Source organism: Crotalus tigris, unplaced genomic scaffold (genome assembly GCF_016545835.1).
Source record: "Crotalus tigris isolate CLP2741 ecotype Arizona unplaced genomic scaffold, ASM1654583v1 scf7180000024382.2542628, whole genome shotgun sequence".
NCBI lineage: Eukaryota > Metazoa > Chordata > Lepidosauria > Squamata > Viperidae > Crotalus > Crotalus tigris.
Window position 1 is genome coordinate 2,043,022 of NW_024100552.1, and position 26,779 is coordinate 2,069,800.

At 34.7% G+C, this 26,779-nt stretch overlaps 1 protein-coding gene across 3 annotated transcripts in view; it reads right to left on the bottom strand.

Moving 5' to 3' along the window:
• Positions 1 to 9,073: 9,073 nt before the first annotated feature.
• SS18 (SS18 subunit of BAF chromatin remodeling complex) overlaps positions 9,074 to 26,779 on the bottom strand; it is a 29,435-nt gene continuing 11,729 nt past the window's right edge. Inside the window, exons 4-11 of one of the 3 annotated variants that reach the window (XM_039328549.1) lie at positions 23,637 to 23,790; positions 19,615 to 19,836; positions 17,983 to 18,150; positions 17,402 to 17,506; positions 15,141 to 15,233; positions 14,342 to 14,458; positions 11,755 to 11,888; positions 9,074 to 10,831 (exon numbers count right to left, since the gene is read on the bottom strand). In XM_039328549.1, the coding sequence (XP_039184483.1) occupies positions 10,805 to 10,831; positions 11,755 to 11,888; positions 14,342 to 14,458; positions 15,141 to 15,233; positions 17,402 to 17,506; positions 17,983 to 18,150; positions 19,615 to 19,836; positions 23,637 to 23,790 (1,020 nt within the window). In that variant the 3' untranslated portion in view covers positions 9,074 to 10,804. The remainder of the gene's footprint in view (positions 10,832 to 11,754; positions 11,889 to 14,341; positions 14,459 to 15,140; positions 15,234 to 17,401; positions 17,507 to 17,982; positions 18,151 to 19,614; positions 19,837 to 23,636; positions 23,791 to 26,779) is intronic. The other 2 variants (XM_039328550.1, XM_039328551.1) reach the window with 2 other exon arrangements.

Genomic DNA, 26,779 nt, shown 5'->3' on the forward strand with positions numbered 1-26,779 from the left:
ACATTAAGCCATAAATATAGATTTACAAATCATCCCAAAAGCCTTAAGCCTAACCAAACAATTTATATTAAGATTTAATAACTCATTGTAGTTCATAAAACATAGTTCATTAATAAATAAGAATCCAGCCAGTTATGGCTTGTTAGCAATCGTACCTAAAGAAACAGTGGTTTAGCATTTGTCCCTACCACCATTGTACAATTGTGCAATTGTTATTGCATGCCATGCATTCTTTTGAAATGGCATTAATTAAGTTTAGCCTTTTGGCTTTTAGGGTTATACATATCCTTTGAAAGAGGTGTTTTTCAATTTGTTAAAAATGTAAAGCAAAGTAGCTATGAGAGCTTGTAAAAAAAATGCAGCGGCTTCAGTGATTCAGATAGAAGTGTCTTGTTTCTGTTCCCATACATTCCAGAACTTTCAAACCATTTGCAAACCCTACTTCCTTCTTATAAGCAAAACATAAATTTTAGGGCTCCACAGAGCTTCTGATGAATTTTTTAGTTTGATGAAGCTTTGATTGAATTGTTGGAAGCAGACCCATTCTTTCTCTCTGTGTGAACATTCCTGAGAATGTGAACAATGATTAATAAAGCCAATTTTATTACTATAATGGGATATTTATTTAAAAGATTGCCTACTTCTACAGTGTAGAAGCCTAGCATCTAGCTAACTACATCCTACCAGGAATATAGTCAAACAGCATGGGCTTTATCTGGGCACCTTGGAATAAAGGCAGAAGGAAATGAACTGAAATATGCAATGTTTTAGACAAAAAAGCAGGTAGAAGGGACATAGATTAAATCCTTAACTCTCTCTGTACCTCACTGCACCCTGGTGGCCTGTATTTCATGAAATTCTGAATAGTCAATGCCACTAAATTCACACCTCCAACAATTACTTCTCTGAAGTAGATTTATACATCAAAATGGAGGCATGCCTTAAAACAATTGAACAGCTCCAAGCATTTTGCAGCCTTCCAAAGTATTTTGGTTTTTGGAGTATTTACAGATGATAGAAATATTGCAATTTAGGTTCTTTATATGAAAAAGGCTTTGAGGGTAGGTTGAGTGGCTTGATGTGTTTTATGATATTGACTTGAGCCAACTGGTCAATTAAAATTTCTATCTGAGCAAGGCTAACATTGTTTGAGGATCAATTCATTTTTAGTTCTCAAATTAATTAATCCACCCACTCATAAGCCCCAATTTTGCTAATTCTCATGTTAATATATATAATATTTTATGATGCTCCTGTTAACACAACTGGATTTCACTGTAACTCTCAACACTTTAAATATGGCTTCAAAGTTATTCTTACTTTAAAATTCTGTAAGTTTGAGGCACATTTAAGCCTTTGGAAACGAGCGGATGCCAGGTACTGACTCAAATTTTCACAGCTTTAAAAATATGGATGAGTGGTAAAACTTCTCTGTAGATTTCCTATCTCCATGACATTGTATCTCTCTGTGCCATTCTGCTTTTGGCCCCTCAATCAATGCAAATTATAGCCAACAAGCCACATCCCTCATCTAGAAATCTATTTAATCAGGGAACAAAGTAGAGGTGTGAGCAATTTGTCAATTCAGGAATAGAAAACTCTGGAGGTCTTCAAAGAATTACAGCTCCCACCAAACCTTTTTTCAGATCATGCTGTTCCAGGCATAGCTTGGTTAATTATTAATAATTGATTAATAATTGGCTAATAATTGGTTAATAATTGATTAGGGGACTGGAAGCTAAAACATATAAGGAACGGTTGCTGGAATTGGATATGTCTAGTTTAATGAATAGAAGAATAGGTGTGACATGATAGCAGTGTTTCAATATCTCAGGGGTGGCCACAAAGAAGAGGGAGTCAAGCTATTCTCCAAAGCACCTGAAGGCAGGACAAGAAGCAATGGATGGAAACTAATCAAGGAGAGAAGCAACCTAGAACTAAAGAGAAACTTCCTGAAAGTTAGAACAATTAACCAGTGGAACAACCTGCCTCCAGAAGCGGTGAATGCTCCAACACTGGAAGTTTTTAAGAAGAGACTGGACAGCCATTTGTCTGAAATGGTATAGGGTTTCCTGCCTGAGCAAGTGGTTGGACTAGATGACCTCCAAGGTCCCTTCCAATTTTTATTATTATTATTATTACTACTACTACTACTAAAATATTTCAAACAGATATAGTTTGCCAGGGAAGACTAATTTGGTAAATTCAAGAACATGGTTTGAAGGATATTTGGTATGTTTCAGAGAGGAGAGCAAAGTATACTGCATTTTTGCAAGTTATTCCATCGTCAAATCAATGCATTTTAGAACATTGCTATAGCAAAACCATGCCTTCCCAAAAAAATACATCAGGGTTCATTCTTTCTACTCATGCTGAGAAGAGTCCAAACTTAGCCAATGTATTCTCATAGTTTAGCATCCAAGATGAGAGTTTCCCAGAACAGCTATACTTGCCAACCAGCAATATGACTTCAAGAAACTTGTGATCAGAGACAGCAAAGTCTACCATCCCATGAAGAGCAATCTAGGTTTAATCAATGTCCCTATTCAATTTTTCTTTCCAGATTCAATTTTGAAACTCAGAGAGGCCTGAACTGAATCAGGTTGCCATCAAATTTTGAAATATAAACTTTGATTTCTGACCGTCCAATTCAAATTGAATCAGGGTTGATTTTATAGCCATATACAGTTAATTAGATTTATGTTCAAGTAAATTGACTGCTACTTGTAATTCAGTAAAGTATCTGTTCTTGTAGGGCGAGTCATCAGCAAGTATAAGGAAGAACACATGACCTGTGCAATATTGGAATTTTATTATTTTTTATTTTTCAAATTTGTTTGCTGTCCTTCTTGCAGACCAGGTGACTCTGAGTGGCATACATCAAGATAAAACAAACATTCAACAATTATAAATATAAAAATGGATTCAAAATACAAAAATTAAAACAAGCTAGGTGGTTAGTATTAACCACCTCCAGCCAGCAGTTTCTCTTTCAGGATTCCATACCAATTAGCATAACCAGGTTTTAAGGTTGTTTTTTTAATGAAAGCTAAAAGAGAAGGCTAAACTTTTTTCCTACCAGGTCAGATCATTGTTTGTAAGCCACTCAGAGTTATGACACATAAGAAGAATGGCTATATAAAACTTTTAAATAAATAGCTGTTTATCTGGCATTGGGCTTTCTATCTCAGAACAGAGTTGTCACATCTGTAAAGCTGGTTGCTCTATTCTGTCCATCAGATCAATACAAAGTGTTGCCAACGTTGGCATTGCTTATACAAAAAAAGTAAAGGCGGAAACTATGGAACTGAACTCAAAGATTATCTTCCTACAAAAATGAAAGAAGGATGGAGGGAATAGGCAGAGCCCAAGGTTTTAACTGCTTCATTCTGCTCTTCCAAGCTTGAAGATGGTGCCTTTAGGTATTTCTATGACACTCAGCACAGTAGAAACTGAGCACCTACTGATTTTCAAAGCTTTTCTGGGTTTGCTTTCATTTCTAATCTGAGCTTTGGCACTATCTGCTCCCTCTCCTGTGCCTGATCAGCCTAAAAATAAAACATACAGGTTGGCTTGGGGAAAAAAAAAATCAACTCTTTAGGTTAATTTTATATATGTAGAAGCTTTTTCTACCTATTAACTGAATATTGTTCAACTCTCATTCTACATAAAATCTCCTGTCAAGAAAAATACTTAGACCATTTTCTTAATATTTTTCTTAATATTGTATTTGACTACTCACATTAAGGCATCAAAACACCATATCCTTACTTGGAGAGCCTTTAAAATGTATCTAGGAAAAGAAAAAAAGCATGATTTAGTTTGTTACATTGCAGACAAAATTACCAATTTCTTTTATTCTTTTGAGAATCTTTGAATATGTCATTACTGGATCTGGATCTCAAAAAAAAAAAAAACCCTTCTCTGATCCTTTGGTCACATCCTTAGTATTGACTGATGAATCACTTATGTTATAAAGAATCTCTAAACAATTTTTAAATGAGGAAGGCAAAAAAAGAGTAATTGTTAAATGGAAGTTGTATGGCGCATAAAGATAATGAAACTAACAGAATAAATAATAATATTATAGTAAACAAGTATTTGTATTATCTAACAATCAGTTAAATAACTTATCAATACTGTTATCTTTTGCAGGAAAAGAAAATGTCTTAAGAATGAATTCTTGAAAATTCTTCCCATTGATTTTATACATTTTAGGTGTTGTATAATTTGTTTCATTTTCCATAGAATCAATTTCTATTATTTATTTAACAATGCCAGAAATTACAAATAAACATTACAAAAATGTCATGATTACGCTTCCCACCTGTCCCAAAAATGTAATATAATGTTACAGAGCAAAACTAGGGAGATTTCAGATGAAATCCCCAGTCAGCCATGAAGTTCCTGGGATGATTTTGGATTAATTACTCTTAGCCTGGCCTACCTGTTGGGTTGCTGTGAGAATAAAAATAACCTCTTAAAGAAGAAATACAGATACAATCAATCTAGCCCAAGTCAATAAATATCCATTGAAAACTTGGTTTTAAATGGTAGGGTGAAATAGTTGAAATGGGGGCAGGGAGGGGATAGTACCGTCTGCAAAACAGAATTTCTACTTTAAGTTTTTAGACTGTGCACCTATCAGTTTTCCAATGGTAAAGTTTCATGTAGAAACAAACCAAAGTTATATGAATTATATGAATATTATTTAAGTATAATTTTGATGGTCATTTAATTCCAAAACAAATGTTAATTGTATCAAAATGAGTGGTTGAAATCTCCCCCTCCCAAGAAAAAGCACGTACATCACAGTAGTTAGTAGTACAGCTTACTCCCCCCATCACTATTTAGAGAATGTGAATCTGAATTCTTGAAGCTAACAACTGCACTAATGCATTTTACATTAGTGGGCTGCATCAAGAAATCCTAACTTTTGGTGCCAAGGGGATAATTAATATTAGAACATGTTTGCAAAATGATTGTGTTTATGTAGGAGTGAAGACTAAGTACCAGCTTGTTTGGATTAAAATAGGCACCTGTTGTGGAGGTGGTGACAAAGGAAATATGGAAAAAAATGTAGATTATGGTAAGATTTTTTATTTCTTTCAAAAGGTAAAGAGTCATGGTATGCTCTGAAATTAGGACTTAATTTCAGTGCTTTTCATTAAAATGTATTTTACCGAATCTACTTCATAAGGGTTGAGTGGTACTTTTTTTCTTTAAAAAATCTGCACATTGAAAAAGAATATATTTCAAAAGGTCTAAAAATGCAGACTCTAAAGCAGGGGTGTCAAGCTCAATTTTATTGAGGGCCGCATCAGCATTGCAGTTGCCCTTGGGGGGCCAGGTGGGTGTGGCCAGGGTGGGTGCAGCCTACTGGGTGGGTGTGGATGGAGTAGGTGTGGCTTACTGGGTGGGCATGGCCAGCTCTACATTGTTTGTCAATGGTGCCTGTGGGGGGCTGGGCAGGAGTGGGACAGATCTGAGAGCCTCTGGCAGAAGGGGGTGGGACCAGGGCAAGTGCCAAGGCATGGTCCACTGGAGGAGCTCACTGTTCCTCTCATCCATGCGAGGGGGGGCTGGATGGTGGTGCGGGCTGTCTGGAGCCCTGGGCAGCAGAGGTCAAATGCCTAGCCTGGCCCTCGAGCACCCGTGGCACCAAGCCCAGCCCTACTTCCCCAAGGGGACGCCCAGCTGCCCTTACCTCCTCCTCAAGGCTGCTGCTGCTGTGCTTGTTCTCCTTAGCCAGGTTGTTCATGATGGGTACCAGGGCAAAGTCAGAGGAAGACTGAATGCGTTTCAGCATAAATGGCCACCAGAAAATTGTATATTGGCTCCCGGCCGGCCGGCCTGAGCCAGGACCAAGGCAGTGGGGGCCGTTCCCTCACTGTTTCCAGGATGGCTTCACGGGCCACATGAAACCACTTCGCGGGCCGCATCCGGCCCCCAGGCCTTGTGTTTGACATGTCTGCTCTAAAGCTTTTAGCAATATAAAGTTACTGTTTCTTATAAAATGAAGAAGAAATATCATAAGCATCCTCAGAATGTTTAGACCTGGACACATGTGCCATAGAAAACTTTTAAAAACATTTTTATTAAACATATCAAAGTGTAAAACACAAATAAAAATGAAAATAGTGGGAAGATGTAAAAGTAAAAAGTTCAGGTTGTAATGTTATTTTATTCTGCTGCAGTAAAAAATTGAGAAGTCAGTGCTTTTCTTTTTTTCCCCTTTGCCATAGAAAACTTACTATAAGACTTTGTTTCATCAGAAGTGAGTCACATTAAATTCAAGAGAGCAATGTCACTATAGTAAATCTATGCACGCACATATACATACACACAGACCACAAAGTTGACAGTTTTGAAAAATACAAAATCCAGAAGACCCCTCCTTGCCCTCTTATCATTTATCACTGTATCATGTATGTATAAATATCATGGAATCTGGCGTTACTGTCTATATAGATTTAAATTACAGATAAATGTGCAAGTATAGTAATTGCACATCTAGCTTACTTTTTTTTGAGCAAACCAGGAAAGCAGGATGCTTTGAATTATACTTTTGTAATTATATTGATAGCTTTGGAATGAGCATTAGTTATCTACACTGTCCACTTGTGATTTCTGTATTTGGCCCTTTGTTATGCCTTCCCTGCTTTCTCTTGTCTCACACCAGTTAAAATACAGAATGTACTTGCTAGGGCTGTTAATCATTCTTGCTTAATTCTTTGAAATATTAAGCAGACTGGTAGTACAACATAAATAAAACAAAAAGAACTCCATAGCCCAATAAAGCAGCAATTATTTATCATTATATATAACCCATGTAATTATTTTGTATAGAATACCAAACGATTCTCTTGTTAGCAGACATGTCCCACCTGAAGTTTAGATAGACTTGTTTCAAGTTTTCCAAGCTCAAATATTCCTAAACTTAAAGGCAAAATTCTGACAAAAGGTCAAGCTAAAATAACATAAAATAAATTATGAGTTAAGATGATGTCTGTCTGTCATACTGTGGTGGCTAAATTCATTTTATTCTTATTTTAGAAATAGCCCATTCATGATTGAAAGCAGAGCTGCCGTAAAATTGTTCATTGAAATAAAAGCTAGCACTGCAATTCTGGAGACAGATAATGGAAACCAGACAACTATCATTCTTTAGCATGTGAACGCAATGGTGTGAAAGGAGTAAGTATGCAGATACAATAAGTGCTATTGTTTATAGAACATACTGGCAGGTTCAGTTGATCAAAATATAGAAGGGATCTTGGAGTCTTCGAGTCCAGCCTCTACCCAAGTAGGAATCCTTATATCATTCTGGACAAACGACCATCCACTCTTCTTAGCCACCAACTTCCAGTGTTGGAGCACTCAGGACTTCTGAAGGCAAGCTGGTCCACTGATTATTATTTTTCAGTTCTAGGTAGGATTTCTCTTTGATAAGTTTCCATTTGTTACTTGTCTTGCCCTCAGGTGCTTTGGAAAATGGTTGTCCCTCTCCTTTTTGACAGCCTCTTAAATATTGGAAGATTGCTATCATGTCATCCCTAGTCCTTCTTTTTGTTAGACTAGATATACCCAGTTCCTGCAGCCATTCCTATTTCAGCCTCCAGCCCACACTCATCTTTATTGCTCTTCTCCATACTCTTTCCAGTCTGCATCACCTAATCACTGTAGGTTGTGTGCTGATGAAGATGCATCTAAGCAACTCCAGTTATCTCCAGTTGCTTTGGTGTTCATTTAAAACAGGCAATTTCCCCATACTACCTCCATACAAGAAAATGCTATAGGTGCAAGTGTTTCTATTCAAATTAAGAATTTTGTTATGCAAAACACCATGCTAAGAAATTGTAGAGTATATCTAGGGAATGAGAAAACCCAACTGGATTAAACATTTGCTATACTGTCTGAGATAGACTGCTGATCCAAAATGTAATGCACAAAAATGGACATTTCCAATATTAGTGTATTTGGATTTCTCTTCATGAAAACAAATATTACATTGTAATTGGAAAAATAGGAAAAATTAAAAAAGACCAAGGGCCAATTTTCACCAAAAGGTAAAAAGATGTTAATTGTCAGAATATTTTTTCTGAACCCAGAACAAAGGAATAGGTCAAATGCTCTACATTATAGACTAAAGAATGTGAGTTGGATCTATGTCATGAATATGCTGAATTCATAAATGAATTTGTGCTTAAGATTAAAATGTCCAGAATCTAATAGTCAAGAAAATAGTAATTTTCTTTGGAAACAAAACCATTTGTGCATTATTCTCATATACCAAAAACGGACTAATTGGATTTGTTTTACTTGGCATGGACTTTTTCTGTAGCCATCAACTTACTGGTGCGAAAACCAAAATTTGTTTGAAATGACTATTATTCCTTAATATAATAATGTAGTAATTTCTGCATTAATTCCAAGAATTAGTTTTGTAATAATGATCAAGTGATTTAAACCTTCAAGAATATTTGTTTTGTCCAAGAACATACATATGTGCATGGATGCATACACACATGGCATTAATTGCTATAATGCTCTGAATCCTAAGCATACATTTTCCTTTCTTATTCTTAAGAAATAAGAATATATTTTTTTTTGTCTAGGAAAACAATTAGACTGTCATTTTGTCTCTTGCATTATTTCCTATTTCTGATTGCTTCTAACTAGAATGACTTAATTTAGGTAAGATTTTGATGCTGAATTTCCATTTATAGGGGGATACCACTTGCATCACACATAGTTAATATTACACTTTGTTTAGGTTTCAAATTAAATTAAAACATAAGATAAAATGGAGCTATCTCTTAACTTATTTTAATCTATTAGAATAAGATCATGTTTGTCACCAATTGAACACTTTTAAGAAAATACGACTGTTTATAAAACAATTAAATCTTGAAAATGCATTATTCCCTGGAAGAGAAAACCCAGAGGAAATTCTGCTTATTAAAACTGCAATTTTAAGACAACAAAAGATGGTCTAGAAAGAAATTATTTCCTAATATCAGTTAAGCATATTCTAAACAAGCCATAACTATAACATATTGAATTCAACACATTTTTGTCTCAACTCATTTATCTACTTCAGTCACCTTGATTATAGCTTCACAGATCATGATTCCCAGAGACAATTGTGATAAAATTCTAGAATAAAAATATAATTTAGTTATCCTATACAAAGCACTAAAAATAAAATAGAAATTCATTATAAATTTAAATAGTAAATTTAAAAGAGCAATTAGGATATTAAATCACAAATAATTTATTCTTCTGTTAAGAGTTGATGCAATACAATTTTAAATAGCAATGAAGTACACAGTGGTGGAAAATTGGCACTGAATCTAAAAGCATGTTATTCGTATCAATCTCATATTTTCAGTTCAAAACTTGATTTTAATTGACATAAAAATACTCTCTATTTAGAATTATGGAAGAATGTATTTTTATGTCTTAATTCAGGTACTTCCTGCTATTTTCCTATCAAAATATACCAATACATGACTGATTTTATTAGCAACTTTTCAAATATCTGTCTGAATGTATGTATGCTTCTGCAACGCAGAATTCAGTAATGCACCTCAAATACAGTAGGAGACTCTTAAAGAATTTTGTATTCCCTGCTGAATCTGTCTGATCTAAATAGCAAATTTCTTTAATGTGGTATTGGTCAGAATTTATAGCTTACAAGGGAACTGATATTAAAAAAAAACACATTAAAATTTACTTTTGGTCTCATAATAACCAATACAAACATTGACATAAACACAATTGTATTTTCTCTTAAAAGATATTCACTCTTGAATGAGAAAGTTTAGACAAGTTTTACAAAAGCTGCTATGCTATCTTTGTTACATAGTAATTATTGTACTACAAGTTAAATATACTTGTGAAATAAAATACATGTCAACCTATCTATAATTTGTTTATAAATACTTTGTAAATTTAAATCAGGCTAAATAACACTTTTTCAAAGTCATTGTTACTGCAATCAAAAAAAGATCACAGCTCATTTATTTGAAACCATTACAAGGCCATTAAAAATTCATATCGTTTTGAGTTACTGGAGGAAAAGGTAAAGTAAACTGCCACTGGTACAACCATTTGACAGTTTTCCACCAAGTGTTTTAAAATTACTTTATAGTAGACAGTGCTTTAGGTTTCATGATAATTCCATCATTTCAGTAGTTGGGATACGCAGTCTTCTTATCAGGATCTGCCAAATACATGGTTGCCTTCTCATCCAACACTGTGGCCAGCATACACACCCACAAATTCATCATCTCGCAGTTTGTATTTCTCATTTATTTGGGTTTCTGACTTTGCCAGCCTGTAGTGTACTGCCTTGCATATTCCACATGAAAAAAAATAATATATAAAATATTGCTGCTGTAAAAATTTTCCCTCACTCTTACAAAAGAATCTCTGAAAAATACTAAATTCCCTTAACCTTCATAAACATACAGTACTGCTCACATACTTCAGTCTGTAACTCTTTGATATACAGTTATAAGCTCACTGCAAATTGTTTGTGAGTGTATTTTCTGTCCAATATTGCCATCTAGAGTACAGATGTATTTTTTTTCCATAAGGACAATTGCTTTTGTTTATAATTAGCTGAGAAAAGCTAACCTAGATAGGCAACATACTCCAATACAGCCATTTATTAACAAGGCAAGGTTGTCATTTTCTTTCTAAAATTAGATGCAATTGAAGATTTTCTTCAAAAGATGTTGACAATGCCGAAGAGACCATGAGGGTGCTAACGGGTACTGCTTATTAAATTATGTTTTCACTGCTGGTAATTTCCATACTGCCCCTATAAATAAATTGAAAAAGGAAGATTGTAAGTAAAGGGCAAAAATCTAAAAGTAAAACACATACATTCTTAGCACTGATATCTTTTAAAATAGCATTATTTCTTATTTCACATGTGAAAAAAGATACTGGAATTATACTTTCAGCAATATATTGGTATTTGATTTCAATGGAACTATTCAAAAACAATTCCATAATTTCATTGTTTTATTCTTTGGATCATGGAAATTTCTTTAAAATATCTTGCCTTGAATATAAAAAATGAATATTAAAAATTACCCCCAAAAGCAAAATATGGTTTCCAAAACAGCTTTTTATAAAACATTTTAAATACAAACTGCATTTCTTCTTTGTGTCTGCTTTTTAATTTGAGTATGTAAGTATAATTCTCTTCAAAAATAGATTTTTATCTCTGTCCTCAAGTAGAATAAGCATAAATAATATTTAGGAAACTGATATTGTAAGTTAGTGTTTCCCAAACTTGACAATTTTAAGGCATGAGGACTTCAATTCCCAGAATTCCACAGCCAGCAATGCTGGCTGTGGAATTCTGGGAGTTGAAGTCCACATGCCTTAAAATTGTCAAGTTTGGGAAACACTGTTGTAAGTTCTAGGATGAAATTGTGAGCATTGGCTCACTTATATAAAGTATTAGATGTGCCACCATTATATACAACCCATTATTACCAACACAATACTCTCTTGGTACAGGATTTTTTTTTAAGCATCAATCTATATACTACTAATATTCTTACTGTCTGTTCGTAACCTAAAATTGGGCAAAATTGGAAGGTACAGGGCAATAATTATTGAACCAAGGTAATTCAAATGGACAAGTTTAGAGAATGGTGGGACCCATGATCCCCCACAGGAATGAAACTTTGAGAAGCTGTGGATGCTTCAACACCACTCCAAGAACTGTACCTGGTCATATCCATAAGGCCTTTGTTGTGGAGGCTGGGGAGGACCAGGCTGCGTAGGTCTATATCCTCCATACTGCTGACCTTGTCCTTGAGGATAATTGGAATATTGAGGGCCTGGAGCACTTTGGGAAGGACCTACAATGTTTGATACAGAAATTGCTGCAATTCAGGCATTAAAAACAAAACTTTTTATATTTTTATTTCTCTAGATTTTGAATTTAGTTATAGGTAGTCCTCAATTTACAACCATTCATTTAACAACCATTTTAAGCTATGATAGTGCTGAAGAAATTGACAACTGGTCCTTGCACTTATGATCACAGCATTCCCACAGTCACATAATCAAACTTTCTGTGCAATTGGCACGTATTTACAATAGTTGCAGTGTCCCAGGGCCACATAATCATGACTTCTGACAAGCAATGTCAATGGTGGAGAAGTTAGATTTGTTTAATGACTACATGATTCGTTTAACAATTGTGGCAAAAAAGGTTGTAAAATTAGGCATGACTCATTTAACAACTGTACAGCTTAGTGACAGAAATTCTGGTCCCAAGTAGTGGTTTTAAGCCAAAGACTGAGCAGAGGGTTGGACCTCCAAGGTCCCTTCCAACATCATCATCATCATCATCATTATTATGATTATAACCTGCAGATAGAAATGTACATTATACAAATACGGACGCTTATAAACTTTCTAGAAATTTTGAAGTCTTGCGGGGAAAATATCCTCCATTTTTCCTTTAGATAAGATACAGTAACTTTTATTGTCATTTTTTTTTACTGTGGGCACAATGGCACACATCAAAAATGAAATTTAGTTGCCCGCTCTCAAAGTTTTAATATATGCAATAACCATTCTGATATCACCCCTTCTGGATCTAAGTTGACTTTGGAATTTTAAAAACATACATTAAAGGATACTAAAGGATATAGGTAGTCAGCGAGTTACAATGGCAATTAGGACTGCGAGTGCCATCACTAAATGATGTGGTGATAGAGCATGACATTATGTGACCATATTGCTTGGTGAGGACAATCCCAGTTGTTCCTTTAATCCCAATGCACACCCAATTCATTAAGTGGGAAGTGGAGGGAACCCCAAGTAAGAAATGTGAGATGCTGCTGAGGGCGGAAGCCTGGGGAGGACCTGGGAGAGCTGAAACAAATCATGTAGGAATTGGGGGATGCTAGAGAAAACTTCGGGAGGGCCAGTGCAGACTAGGAAGGCCAGGGATGTGGATGGCACACTGTGAGTAAAGGAAGGCTGGGGGGTGGTTGCACAAGTGCAGAACGCTGGGGGTGAATTGTGTGAACAAAGGAAGGCTAACGGATGAACGGTATGAATGCAAGAAGACTGGGTGTGTTTGAAGGGGTGTGACTTACCATTTACAACCTTTCCTGTCAGAAAGGTTGCAAATGGTGATCACATGACATTGCAACCTTCATAAAGTGCAAGTTTTGCCAAGCACCTGAATCATGATCACATGGCCACGAGGGAACTGTGATCATGATTCAGGCCCTTCAGCAGTTCAAGAAACAATTGTAAGTACCACTTGTTCAGAGCCTTTGCAACTTTAAATAGTCACTGAAAGAGTGGTTGATAAATAAGACTACATGTATATAACCTGGTTTATTATTCTTACAATGCCTTTTTTGGTATTTTTTAAAAGTAAGAATACAATGTAATTAGAAAATTCATTGAATGAATCTTGTTCTTTCATTTTAGAACTATAGTGAACTTCTTCTCTTCTGTGTAGAGAAACTGTACTGTTCTGATATGCTATTAAAATCCTATTGCAATTTATTATAAAACATTTGAGGAAATTACGATAGTTATACAGTGATATCTTGGTACTCATTGTTAATTGGTTCTGGGAGGCATGATGACTACCCAAAATGATGAGAATCGAACTAATTTTTCCCATAAGGAATAATGTAGTGAGTCACAAGGCAGCCAACAACAACAAGTCCTTGCTTGTGCACTGAGTACCAAACAAACGATGAATATCGGGACCAAACTTTTGCAACAAATTTGATAAGTTTCAAAGCAGCTGAGTACCAAAGTACCACTGTATAAGGATATCTTGTTTGTTGCATTTATTGTTCTAAAAGAAACAACAGATTTTATGTATTTCCAGCTGACACTGATTTTTCAGTAAAATGAAATATTCATAGGGTTTTCACTCAGAGGCCATAAAAAAGATAGAAGAAAATAGGGGAAAAAATCCAATCTCCCCATTTTCTCCTCTGGAGTTTCACATTTCTATCAACTCAAGGGAACCCTTTTTTATTTTTGTTTTTAAAATTCCTCTTTAGAATTCTATTTTGTATACATGCAGAATTGTTTTATTATTTTACAAATATATAAGTTACTGGTAAATTGACATTTAAAGGACCAAAACAAAACTATGGAATCTAACTAAACAATGACTACCAACCACTGCTACTACTGCATGTGTTTGTGTATCTTTCATGTGTTTGTGTATCTCTTTCATTAACACAGGGAACTAAGAGTATAAACAAATGTTGACCAAAGCCTTCCTTGATATTCAAGATTCCCTATACAAGTGTATCCTCTTACTTACCATAACCTTGCTGTTGTCCAGGATAACCCTGCTGACCTGGGTATTGTTGCTGTTGATAGCCTGGTTGTTGAGGTGGGGCTTGATATGCATCTTGCTGCTGGCTATACTGAGCATTACCTGAAATAGGAAATGAAGCAAAAACAGTTAAATGCTGTTTCTTCTGCATGTGTGTGTTTTTTAAAATGCACAGCAAACACCACGAAAAACAAAATGAAAATGCAGTTTTATATCAAAAACAAAGAAAACAAACCAAAACAGAAGATATTCAGCCAAGCTGCAGTTAAAGCCAAATTTGCAAGGCTAAACTGCAGTATTTTCACATCTCTGCCAAACGAGTGTTACTTTTACTGGAACGTGATGTCATGACTTGATAAGGCCATGACTATGCTAAACAAACAAACAAACAAAAAAAGACAAAATTAAAGACAGCTACAGAGCACAAACTAGCTACACAAATCAGCAAGCTGTTTCCTAGTGGCACTATATTTGTATGTGTACATACACACAAAATATAAACTGGACCAATGAGTTTATGTTCAAATAAAAATATTATTGAAAAATCAACTAATAGTGTTATAATAATTTTACTGCTGTTAGAATAACAAATTTAAAATTGTAAGTTTAGAAGTTTGCAAGAAACTGGTTCCCTGCAATTCTTAACAGCCAGCAACTAAAAGACTACAAGAGCTTTGCATGGGCAGAAACAAGTTAATGTTGTGGAAGAAATGTTTGCTCTTTTGTGTAAGGGGAGAGGAAAAGGAATGTATGTGCGCATGTGTGTGTGAAGGTATATAGATACCTCCTTCGTAGTAATGTTGGGAGGAATCCTCATAAGGCCTATCGTAGCCTTGTTCAGGATACGACGGTTGCTGATAACCGTAATCACTATGACCTACATCAATTCGACAAGAGACAGGAAGAAACGTTAATGGCCTCTGAGTGAAAATCCTATGAATATTTCATTTTACTGAAAAATCAGTGTCAGCTGGAAATACATAAAAAAACCTTCAAATTAAATTAGAAGGATTCACCAATAGGATTTCCTTTCTTACTGAATGAACATGTGACAAAAGGAAAAAAAAATCAGCTAATGAAGTAGTTTTAGTAACATTACAGCAAGGAATAGTCTTACAGCTTCTGGTAAAAGGGTAAAAAATGTTTTTTATGAAATAATTTATGCTGTACACATGTAAAGAACTATTTAATTACAATGAACAAAGAATTCAATTATCATACTTTGTTGAACACCTGTTCTACTTATCTTCAATTCAAAAATGTATGCTATTAAAAGCAATGTGAACTATAATATATAATGTTCAATAAACTTTTAAATAACTTTTATGATTTACAGGACACATTTATTAAAATACTAATACATTAACTAAAATCTAATTAAAAAAGAAAAAAGAAAAATGAGGCTATCCTATACCATACAGTCATCTACCAATAGAATCTGCTTGACATTTTCATTCAAATCAGATACTTTCCTGTAAGAATCTAGTTCATTTGCACTATTGAAAACAACAATGGTTTTGAAAAAAAAAGACATTTCTTGAAAGCCTATGCTAAAGTATTTTGTTTTTAATTTTTTGTGACGGGCATTACAAATTTAATTCAGCTATATGGCAAATTGTTTTTGTTTTATAGTGTATCTTCTCAACAAGCTTCTCAAAGAAAAGATTATTTATAAACAATATTTTATACTCATACATTATGTGTTGCACATATTTCAAATATAACAGAGTTTGCAAGTGCAAAATTTATGCCCCAGAGAGTACCTATAGCTTGCCAATGTTTTTTTTATAGCCCCCAAACACTCCCAGACTGAATGGCTCTGTAAACTTGGGACTTAATTTATACTTCAAGGGCTTTGTGAATAAAAATGGCTGCCTTAACTGATGCAGATGCTTAAAGTAGCCATTTTATCTTTTAAAATCCCCAATCCTATCTTCAACAGCCCAATGTCTTCTTACTTTTGGAAATAGACCTTGACAAAACCTTTTGTGACCTCTGAGATGACACCAGTCAAACAACCTTGCCTCAACTTACCTAGCTGCAAATAAAGCTTAGGATACTTTTTACAATTATTTATGTAACATCTTCAGTTGATTAAAATTATGCTACTACATTTTACTTTATACATAAACAGTCAGACAGAACCCACTACATTCAATTACATTGAAAAAATAGTCTACTATCCACCATGAATTTTAATACCATACATAAAAGTGTCATTCTATCTCTTACAACTGCAACCCACATCTATTCAGTTTGTAATTAATCATACTATTTAAACATATAATTTAAAATTTTGAATTCTTAAGCAAAAACTCTCATTAGTATATCATCAGGATATACAAAGAATCAGATTTCTAACTGCTTTGTAATGCTTTTTAGTGTAATACATTTCAAAACAATGTGGTTTACTGGATTAAAGTGTTGAATTTGGATTTGGAAATCTAGATAATGAACAAGACTCAGCTACAGAATTTTATTATGTAGTTTAGGCCAATCTAGAGATTTACAAAACAGGAAGAAGTGCTTTGTATGCTACTTCAAGTTTCTGAATGAAAAGTGGGGTTAAACATGTTATAAATAAATAAATTTGGGATAATTTTCCTTTTTTAAAAAAAATATGCAGAAAAAATATACTTTTGAAAGAGAATTTCTCCTTTAAGGATTTTAGGATGAAATCTATTTTAGCAGACACGTTTCTGTTAAATCTTACTTTAAAACAACTTTCTATACGCGAAGTACTATTATAAACAGACACATTACATAACCACCATCTGTGTGGAAAAGAACTTGACTCTCTAGCAAAATGAGGGACTTATTATAAAAATATGTATTGTGGTATTTGAATTAAACTACAAATATTTTGAGAAAGCAATAAATTAATATTATCCTTTGGGTATAAAAACTATGGAACTTGAAAATGTTAATAAATACAAGTATTCTAGTGATTAACAACTAAAATTTTGCTCAACCGTGGTTTTATGTATGTATCACTAATAATGGGCAGGTATATAAAATGGGAAAGTTAACATTATGAGAGATTACCATCAGGGTAATATTGCTGGTTCATGCCTTCTGGAGGACCCTGTCCACCATGACTGTATTGGTCCCCATAATAGTCTTCCTGGCCTGAGTACTGCTGTGGTGGGCCTGAAAAACCACAACCAGTCAATATGTAAATAATTTATTTTTTCTGTTAACACGCTCACTAATTTCTCAATGTCTCACCTACAGACTTCCCCCACCCATAGCACTGTGTTTCAGAAAGTTTACTTAATGCTTTGTGTTTAATACATGTACGTATTGTAGAGAGCACCTTGAGCGCATGATATACTAAATGTGAATTTACATTTCAAAAAACATATAGACAATATATATTTAAGCTGCCCTCTGTGACAGAAATACAGATTTCAACATTTATTGGCAATGTGGTGATTAGTTTAGTCTCAAATTTATTTGGAGGGGAATCTAATATATGACACATTTGACAATGGCTAGATGTCAGCATGCTTATAGCAAGCAAAATTTGCCTCAAAGTGATGAGACAAAGGGGGTTTCTATGCCTGCAACAACTAAGAGAAACTGAATGAACCGAGTAAAAACAATGTTCAACTTTTAAATCTTACCTTGCTGTGGAGGTCTGTATGGAGGAATCTGCCTCTGTCCCATCATGTGATTTCCTTGATTAACTTGGCTCATCATTCCCATTGGTGGCTGTTGTCCCTGATAATGCTGTCCTGCTCCCTGGGGCATATTATACTGTTGAGATGGCGGCTGCTGGTGCATCATGGGACCTACAATGAGAAGAAACACAGCAATGTTTAATTTTTTTTTCAATTCTGAAATATTAATTTCTATCAATAGCACCCAAATTTATTATGTTTTATCAGTCTTGAAAATATGCCATAAGATTCTCTGCATGAAAAATGCACATAATTTAGCAATCTATAATCACGGGTATATTTTCTCTTAGTAATAAACAATGAGCCATTTTTATGTGTCCCAAGCTACCCTCATACACACAGAAATACATACACACATATTTACAAAATCCATGTTTTGTTTTTGTTGTGAAACACGAGGCTATGAAAGTCACATAAAACTATCTGGTTTATTTTGCTTTTATAACCTCTTATTTAATAAATGCATTTTTGCAAGCACATTCAAAATATATGACATGAACAATTTTCTTTACTCTGTATAGATTAAGTTAAAAATCCTGAAATTTTTGTTCTTATCTTATGACAAAGAAAAGTATTATGACATATAATATTCATAGAATCACTGAATTTTGATCTCAATGCTTGAGTAGTTTCTAAATTCTTAGTAACTAATACCCCAGTTGTTCACTCTGCTTTTCACAACTTTTTATTTACCTAAACTAATCACTATTTCAGTCTCCTTTGGACCAAATATAAGTATTATCCCATTAAGCATAACTGTTTTGGAAGAAACCTTTTGAAAATTTGTTGTATCAAACATAATATCCAATTTATGTTGTATAATGGCTGTATCACTCTATGACTTAATTCAAAGCCCTCATATTTTTTATAATTGTAATCGTATTTCATAAAAAATTCAAATGAGTGCAAAAAAATGGACATAAGACTTCAAGTTCTCTCATTTCTTTACTTGCCATATTTACAATTGTTTGCAGAATTAAGTGGGGGGGGGTAAAAGTGAGAAAAAAGAAACTTTTAAAATTTTGTTATATAACATGTACAAGGGACTGTTGTCAAAAAATAAATTCTATATAGTGTATATCTATTAATATTTGTATCTTTGCTTTACATAGCATACATAGAAACACTCTTAGAAGCTTACAATCATGACAGTGAAAGCCACTAACATCAAAATAAAACTCTGGGGAATCAGAAAAGATATCATAGAAGGAATGATTGCTCAAAGATAGGAAGTAACCTGAGAGAAGGCCATCTTTGTCATAACCACTAGTAAAACCTCTGACAAGCAGATGTAGACTTTTTCTGAGCACTCAGAAACTCTTGCAAAGGACATGCTAGCCTTTTGGGGCATTAATAAGTAAAAGTTATTGATAAATTTTATAACAGAAATCATAGAAAAAAATTAAGAATCATCCTATTTTTTTCTTGACTATAAAATCTATTAACATTCAGTGAGTAAAATTAGTGCAAATAAACAATCATTTTAGAAATATTTTTAATAATTTAATAATGTTAAAGCATTACCTCTTGTGATAATTCTACTTTTAGTGGAAGGCCAACAATCTATTTCTTTACCTTGATTTGGTGCCATGTTTATATTTGGTCTGGGACCATAGCTGGCCATAGGTTGTCCTTGGCTTATTGTCATCTGACTCTGTCCAGGTATACTTTGTGAAGATGGCACTGAATGATTATAAGCTGCCATTGATCCATGATTATTTGAAGGTATGCTCATGGAGTTGTTTGTCATGCTAAGCTGGCTTGGTCCAGGTCCCTGTATGGGCATATGGTTAGGCCCTTTAAAAAACAAAAAAATGAAAAGTATCTTTAAAATAAGTAATAAAAACTAAAAAATATTTCATACTTCAAAAATGTCATGAATAATCATAATAAATTTTCAACCCAACGCCTGTTATTTACAATAGTAATACAATAGTAATAGGTTCTCCTTTCAAACTAGGTCCATTCTAAAAAGTAGTAAATTTACAGAATGGATAGTATATCTATTTTGAAGTTTTAAAACTCCTCAGAAAACTGCTCAGAGAAAGTGAACTAGACTGCAGCTGCAATAATAGGTACAGATAATTTAACTATAGGTCATAAATATACAGCTAACTATTTTTATATTGAATGTTATCATTTTTACTCTCTATGCACTATACCAGTGATGGCGAACCTTTTAGAGACTGAGTGCCCAAACTGCATCCCAAAACCCACTTATGCATCGTCAAGTGCCGGGTGGGTGTGGCCCATTGGCTGGGTGTGGCCAATTGGGTGGCCGTGGCCAATTGGATGGGCGCAGCAGACTGGGTGGGACTAAAAAGTTCAATCAATCAATTTCAACTTTGCAAGAGCTTTTTTTTCCCGCGAGAAGTTGAAACTGACTGATTGAACTTTTTGTTTTTTTCTTCACATGGCAGCGGAGGCCTAAAGCGAAAAGGTTTTATAAAACCCAGCTGAAGGCCTAGGACTGGGGTGATGGCGCGCGTGCCCACAGAGAGGATTCTGAGTGCCGCCTATGGCACCCGTGCCATAGGTTCGCCACCACTGCACTATACTATTAGCCTGGTACAATATGAACATCCCAATCTCCTAATCAGGTTAGGAAACAAAAAAATAGTCTTTAGTTAATACTTTGCTGTTTTAACAGCAAGAGTTGATCAAATAAAATTGAACAAAATTATATACCATGACTCATATCCTATTGTCTTCCAGGGTTTGAAACTTGTACACTTCATACACATGACAACTGGCAAAGAATTATGACAAAATACCTGAAAAATATTTGGCTGTTTACCCTGAAACTTTAATGTCCAATACTATGTTTTCATATATGCACTGCTATATGTATCTCAAACATGATCTGAGTTCAAATATTCTGTGTTAAATCTGAAATTGATTACTTCAACCATTTTGGAAGCATTTCAAGCTCAAAATGACCCCATTTTGAATTCATCAAACTCAAAACAGAGTTGTTTAAGTCAGAAACAACTAGTTTAACAAGTCTGTTTCTGGAAGAAATATAAATGGAAGTTATGCTGGTGAGGCCATTTTATTTTGAAGTGCAAATTAGTGATACAGATGGTCCTCACCTAACCTTTTGTTCAGTGACCATTAGAAGTTACAATGATCATGTGATCAAAATTTTGGTGCTTGTCAGCCTGAATGCATTTATTTTCACAGCATGTGTCTCAATTCCCCACCACCACTAGCCTATTTTGCCCCCCCCCCCAACATTTCTATCTATTTCGCTGCTTTCAACTCCATCGCTGCCTCCAGCTGACCTTCTTTGTCTTCTTTGACTACTGAGAAGGTGCACACAGCCAAGGTAGCTTCTGGCCGTTTGTGAGGCCCTCTGCTAGGCACACCTCAGCAGCAGCCGAAGAAAGAAGATGGAGGTGGTTAGCTGGTGGTAACAAGAGTATTTGCAAAGTGCAGGGCAGTCAAAAGGATAGAAAGAGGCAAAACAGGCAGCTGGGGGGTTGAAGAAGCGGAAGGTCCTCAACTAACGATAGCATGGTTGTGGTCTAACAAATGCAACCAGGACTACCAAAACTACTTTCACTAAGTGATGCGTCATGTCATGTTTCATCTAATGACCATTCAGCTTAGTGATGAAAATTCTAGTCTCAATTAGGATTACCTTTATTTCTATACTAATTTTTTAAGAGCTAACTTGAATGAAATCAAAGTAGGGTTCAGAGAATATGGCAAATTGGAATTAATTTAAGTTAATGAACAAGTCAGAAAAATCAGAAAACAAACCATAGTTTCTATCCCTAGTTTGTTCTGAGAGCAAGCCTTTGTTCTGGATGACACAGCTCCCCTTACTTGTTAATCTTAATACAGTGATAGGAAGAACGAATGGGAATAATGAGTACATTGTTCAATAATATTCAAGAAATTAGAATATTACCTGAACACATTTTGGAATATTTCCTTTTTTAGGGTAAAACTTCACTTAACTACTACAGGTAGTCCTCATTTAGCAATCGCAACTGGGACTGACAACTTCGTTGTTAGGCAAACTGTCACAAAATCTATTTATGACCTTACTTCAGTTTTCCTTTGCTTTACAGACCTGTAAATTCGTTGCTAAGTTACTTTTTCATCATCATCATAACTGCCGAAGACTACCTGTCTTTCTGCCTGACAATTAAAAGTACCATTCAATCAATCTAGGACTAGAAATTTAACAAAAAATAAATATGATAATCAATAATTCACTAGGTTTTTCTTGGATTGCATCCTTTACAAAGTGATAATATTGCAAGCAAACAAGAATAACAGAAAGCAATGCAAAAATATCTTAAAGTTTCGAAGGTATGATTTCAGATACATTTTTATACTATGCATGTCATCTTATAATTGGTAAAACTTATAATTGGTAAAAACTAAGCAACTATAACTATATAAATGACTATACAGAATAACTTAAATTAGCTGCTTGGTTGACATGACAAACACACAGCTTTTCTTGCTTCTACATCTGTTTCTTGGCTGCACAAAGATTAAAGTTACAGGAACCCTATTTTTCTGTGCATGTGTTCTAAATTGGATGTACATATATTTTAAAATGCTTCCTATGTTGAGACTAAAATATTCCTTTTTGGGTTGAAAAAAATGATAACTGACAGAAATCTAGGGCTTATTAGCTGGACATGAATATGAATTAATTTTTCCATATTACAAGAAATGTTAAGCCAGTTTACTCAGAAGACTCACTATGACTGAGAATTAATTCTTGTGAAGCTATGCTTAGATTTACAGCCTAGGCATTTAATTTGCTGTTGGAATTTTATATGGATTCTGATGGCAACTTTTCCCGCTTAAGGAAATAAAACAGAATTAAAAGCATGGTGATATGAAACAACTAGAACAAATATGATAAAAGAACAATTTTAGAAGAAACTAAAAAAACAAAAAACAAACCCAATACTACAGCATTTTAATAAATATCCTAAGAAACTGTCTTTCAACAAAGAAAGATTCTACCTTGTTGGAAAATGTATGCTTAAAAAGTAAATTTGTCTATAGGTATAGTTAAATATAGACTGCTATGAAAAAACACCAATAGCTTATACCTTTTTATTCTGTTAAAAAGCTGTTTTAAGGTCTGAAATAATTCTTCTAAGATATTTTTCATGTGAACTCCACAAGGAATAGCTCATCATTTCCATCTGTTTTGTCATGCAGAAGATTAGCAGAAATATAACTTAGAAAGATAATCAAAAATTTACTAAGTTCATTTCATTTATCAAACTAATTTAACAGTAATTATTTTAAATAATTTATTCCAATGAGAATGCATTCATCCATAAGTCAGTATCTTTTCTTTGGCAAACCTTCTAATGAAGCTATACTGTATGGTTTCAGACACACTAAATTTAGCTGGTTCTGTTCAAAGGAATGCCCAGGGGCAGTCTGATAAACATAGAATACAGGTCACGTAACTCTGTAGCTAACAACTCTAAGAGAACTTGTACTCAAGAGCATTCAAAGTACTTTTGTCATCAACAATCTTCAATCCCTTGAGCACACATGTTGTTTCAGTTGCTGAGCAACCTGGTGTTAATATCTCTAGAAAAAAAACTTACCAGGCATCTGGCCGTTCATCTGGTTTTGCATGTGTGGAGTGGGAGGGCCCCCACCTACCATACCATCTGAACTCATATTGTGAGAACGTGGAGGTGGGGGAGGGCCACTCTGATTCATTCCTCCAGGACCTACTGGCATATTCTGTGTGGGTGGCTGAAAATAATTTAATAAAAAAGCAGGTTATACAACAAATATACAGCGTGTCTTCATATACATATCTACAACTATATCATAGTCCTTGTTTTTTTAACCTACTTAATCTTCTATTCTGTTTTATATGGCTTTGAAGAACAGTGCTATGTTTCTGAATGACAATTCACTCAATGATTATTTAACTGATAAGCTTCAATCATTGTGTCTCATTTTTATTAAATATGCTGCAAGGGATCAAAGACTGATCTTTTTATTTATCAAATTTATAGAGCCACCTGACTCCATAATGACTCTGGTTGCATACAATAAAGAACGAATGAATGATGCCATCTGGATAAAAAGCATACTACTTAGCATACACATTCACCTACCCTAAGCCCAAGACCGGAAGAAAACACCATGATCTTAAAGACTGAATAAGGGCAGGTTAGGAACTATACAAATCTTGGGGGGAAGGGGAGAGGGAGGGAGATGTTCCAGAAGGCAGGTGCTGTGACAAAGACTCTCTTCCTGGCTCGTGTCAGATGATACTACTACATGCCAACTCTGTCTACTTCTGCAGGATAGGAAAAAACTACCACAGACAGATGGTCTATCGGATAGTCCGACACTATGCCACTGAACCATACATAAAAAAGAATACTTCTAGTCAGCTTCTGTTTTATTACAAGCTCACTACTACCAGTTGTTTCAGATCCAGCATCAAATCCCTGGCAACAGCCTTTCTTGGTATCAGATTAAAGAAGTAACAAGAGAAAAGTTGAGTAACTCTGAAAGCTTACACAATCAAACAAAACCTGTCAGATACAGTAAATTCTATTCTACAAGAGTTTAATATAGAGAGATAAATTTTAGGAATTAAAAATTTGGTTAAGAACTTCACCTGGTGATAAACTTCCAAAGCCCAAACCAACTTTCCATAAATATCTCTCCCATCTGAGAGGAAAGACTTTACAGTTAAGAAGCATAAATAAAGTTGTTAAATAAGAGAGGATGATTTCTGAAGTGATATATTTGTAAATGATAAAATGTCACATTCATACTACCTTATAGGTTATCAATAGCTGATCTAATATCTTATTAGTATTAAAAATGAGAATTTATTACATCAATTAACTACTATAATTAAAAGTACACCACTAGAGGTAGAAGACTGACATCATTACAAAATTTACTGCTACATTACAGTAAATTCAAACAATTACAATAAGTCTAAACCTTAGTTTAGTTTTCTTCTTCCTTTTATACTCATTATATATTACTGTTTAATCAAAATTCATCTTGATCTATTTTAATAAGAAAGTATTGGAAAGAGTTCAAGATCTCTTCATCAAAACTCAAATATCTTTGAGTTGAAATAACTGCCTGTTTTACAAAAATAATTAACTTAGAATTGGGGCTTCAGAAGGCATTAAACTTCATCTTACACAGAAAATGTAAATACTAGGTAAAAGTAAGCAATTACCATTTTTTAATGTTAAAAATACTATGTTCACACTTGAATATTAAATAGTATAATAGCTTTCAACCTTTGTTTGGCAAACCTTACTAATGTTTAAGTTCAATTCATCACTCTTTCAAAAATGCAGGTCCTACTCTTGCACAATAAACATTCCTGATAATCTGAAAAATTACCACTTACTATGAAATACCATTCTGATCATTGGAAGATGGACCAGAAGAAAAGGGTTAATTTCACCTCTTCTAATAAGAATGTAAGGCTTAGACTTTTATATCTGGAAGGAAAAACTCTCCAGTTACCTGTATTTTATTCAGCTAAGAACCAACCTATCAAGATCTTTATTCTTTGCCAAAAAATAGTACTTTACAAAGCATTTTCAAGTAATTACCACAGTAAAGTGGAATAAAGTAGAATAACATAGAATAAAATGAAGAAGAAAGTAGAATAATAATGATGATGATGAAAAATCATTATTCAAGTAAAATGATGTGTCTGCATAATTCCTGGAAGAAAGCTGTGTTAGCAAAAGCTGTGTTAACAATACGTGACTGACCTAATGCACATTGAGAAACACTGTATAAAGTAAAACTGTCTTCATTGTATTCCCATGAGAAATGAACCTAACATGTGAGAAACTAACTGAATGATACACAATGTAGAGTCCATGTGTGCTCCCTTTGTTCCTTAGAAATGGAAAGTATAAAAATTGTAGTTTGTTCAGAATTTGCTGTTGTTAACCGGCTTCTGAACCTTGTGCAAATAAACCTCTCTGTTACACCCTTTGGAATTGGTAAAAGTCCTTTCGTTTTCCACAAGAATTCGGTCCAGTAAAAACAACCGGGGGGGGGGACCCCATGTTTACTATTATAGTTCTTTGATGGTCGAATCCATCTTCTGTTAACAAAAATATATGATTGCTACCATGTTTCCCAAAAGTAAGGCCCACCCCGAAAATAGGCCCTAGCTTATTTGGGCATAATATAAGCCCTACCACAAAAATAAGCCCTAGTTTTGAGGTGAGACACACACCTAAAAAATCAAGCTCAGATGGGAGTGAAGGTGTGGATCTGCCCCACACGTCCCACACCCACTTATCTTGCAGCCAGGCCTCTCTTCACCAGCCCACTTCTTCTGCAGCATCTTCTGGAGCCAGGCCTGCATTTCTCAGTCACGAGCCTTTTCAGAAGGCCTGTGCTGCCAAGAACCGAGCTATGGATTCAATCCATAGCTGGGTTCTGCAAGACCTTTGCAGCCGAGGACCAAGCTATGGATTGAATCCATAGCCCAGTACTCGGCTGCATAGGCCTTCTGGAAAAGCCTGAATGCAAAATGCAGGCCGGAATGCAGCTGCTCCTTCAGCCCCAGAAGTGGACTGCTGGGCGGGGCTGTCGGTGGTGGAGGTGAGTATAAAAGACACCCCCCCCCAAAAAATAAGACCTGGTGCCTCTTTTGGAGGTAAAATAATAATAATAAGACCCGGTCTTATTTTCAGGGAAACACGGTAGTATATCTGATTGCTGAAGATGA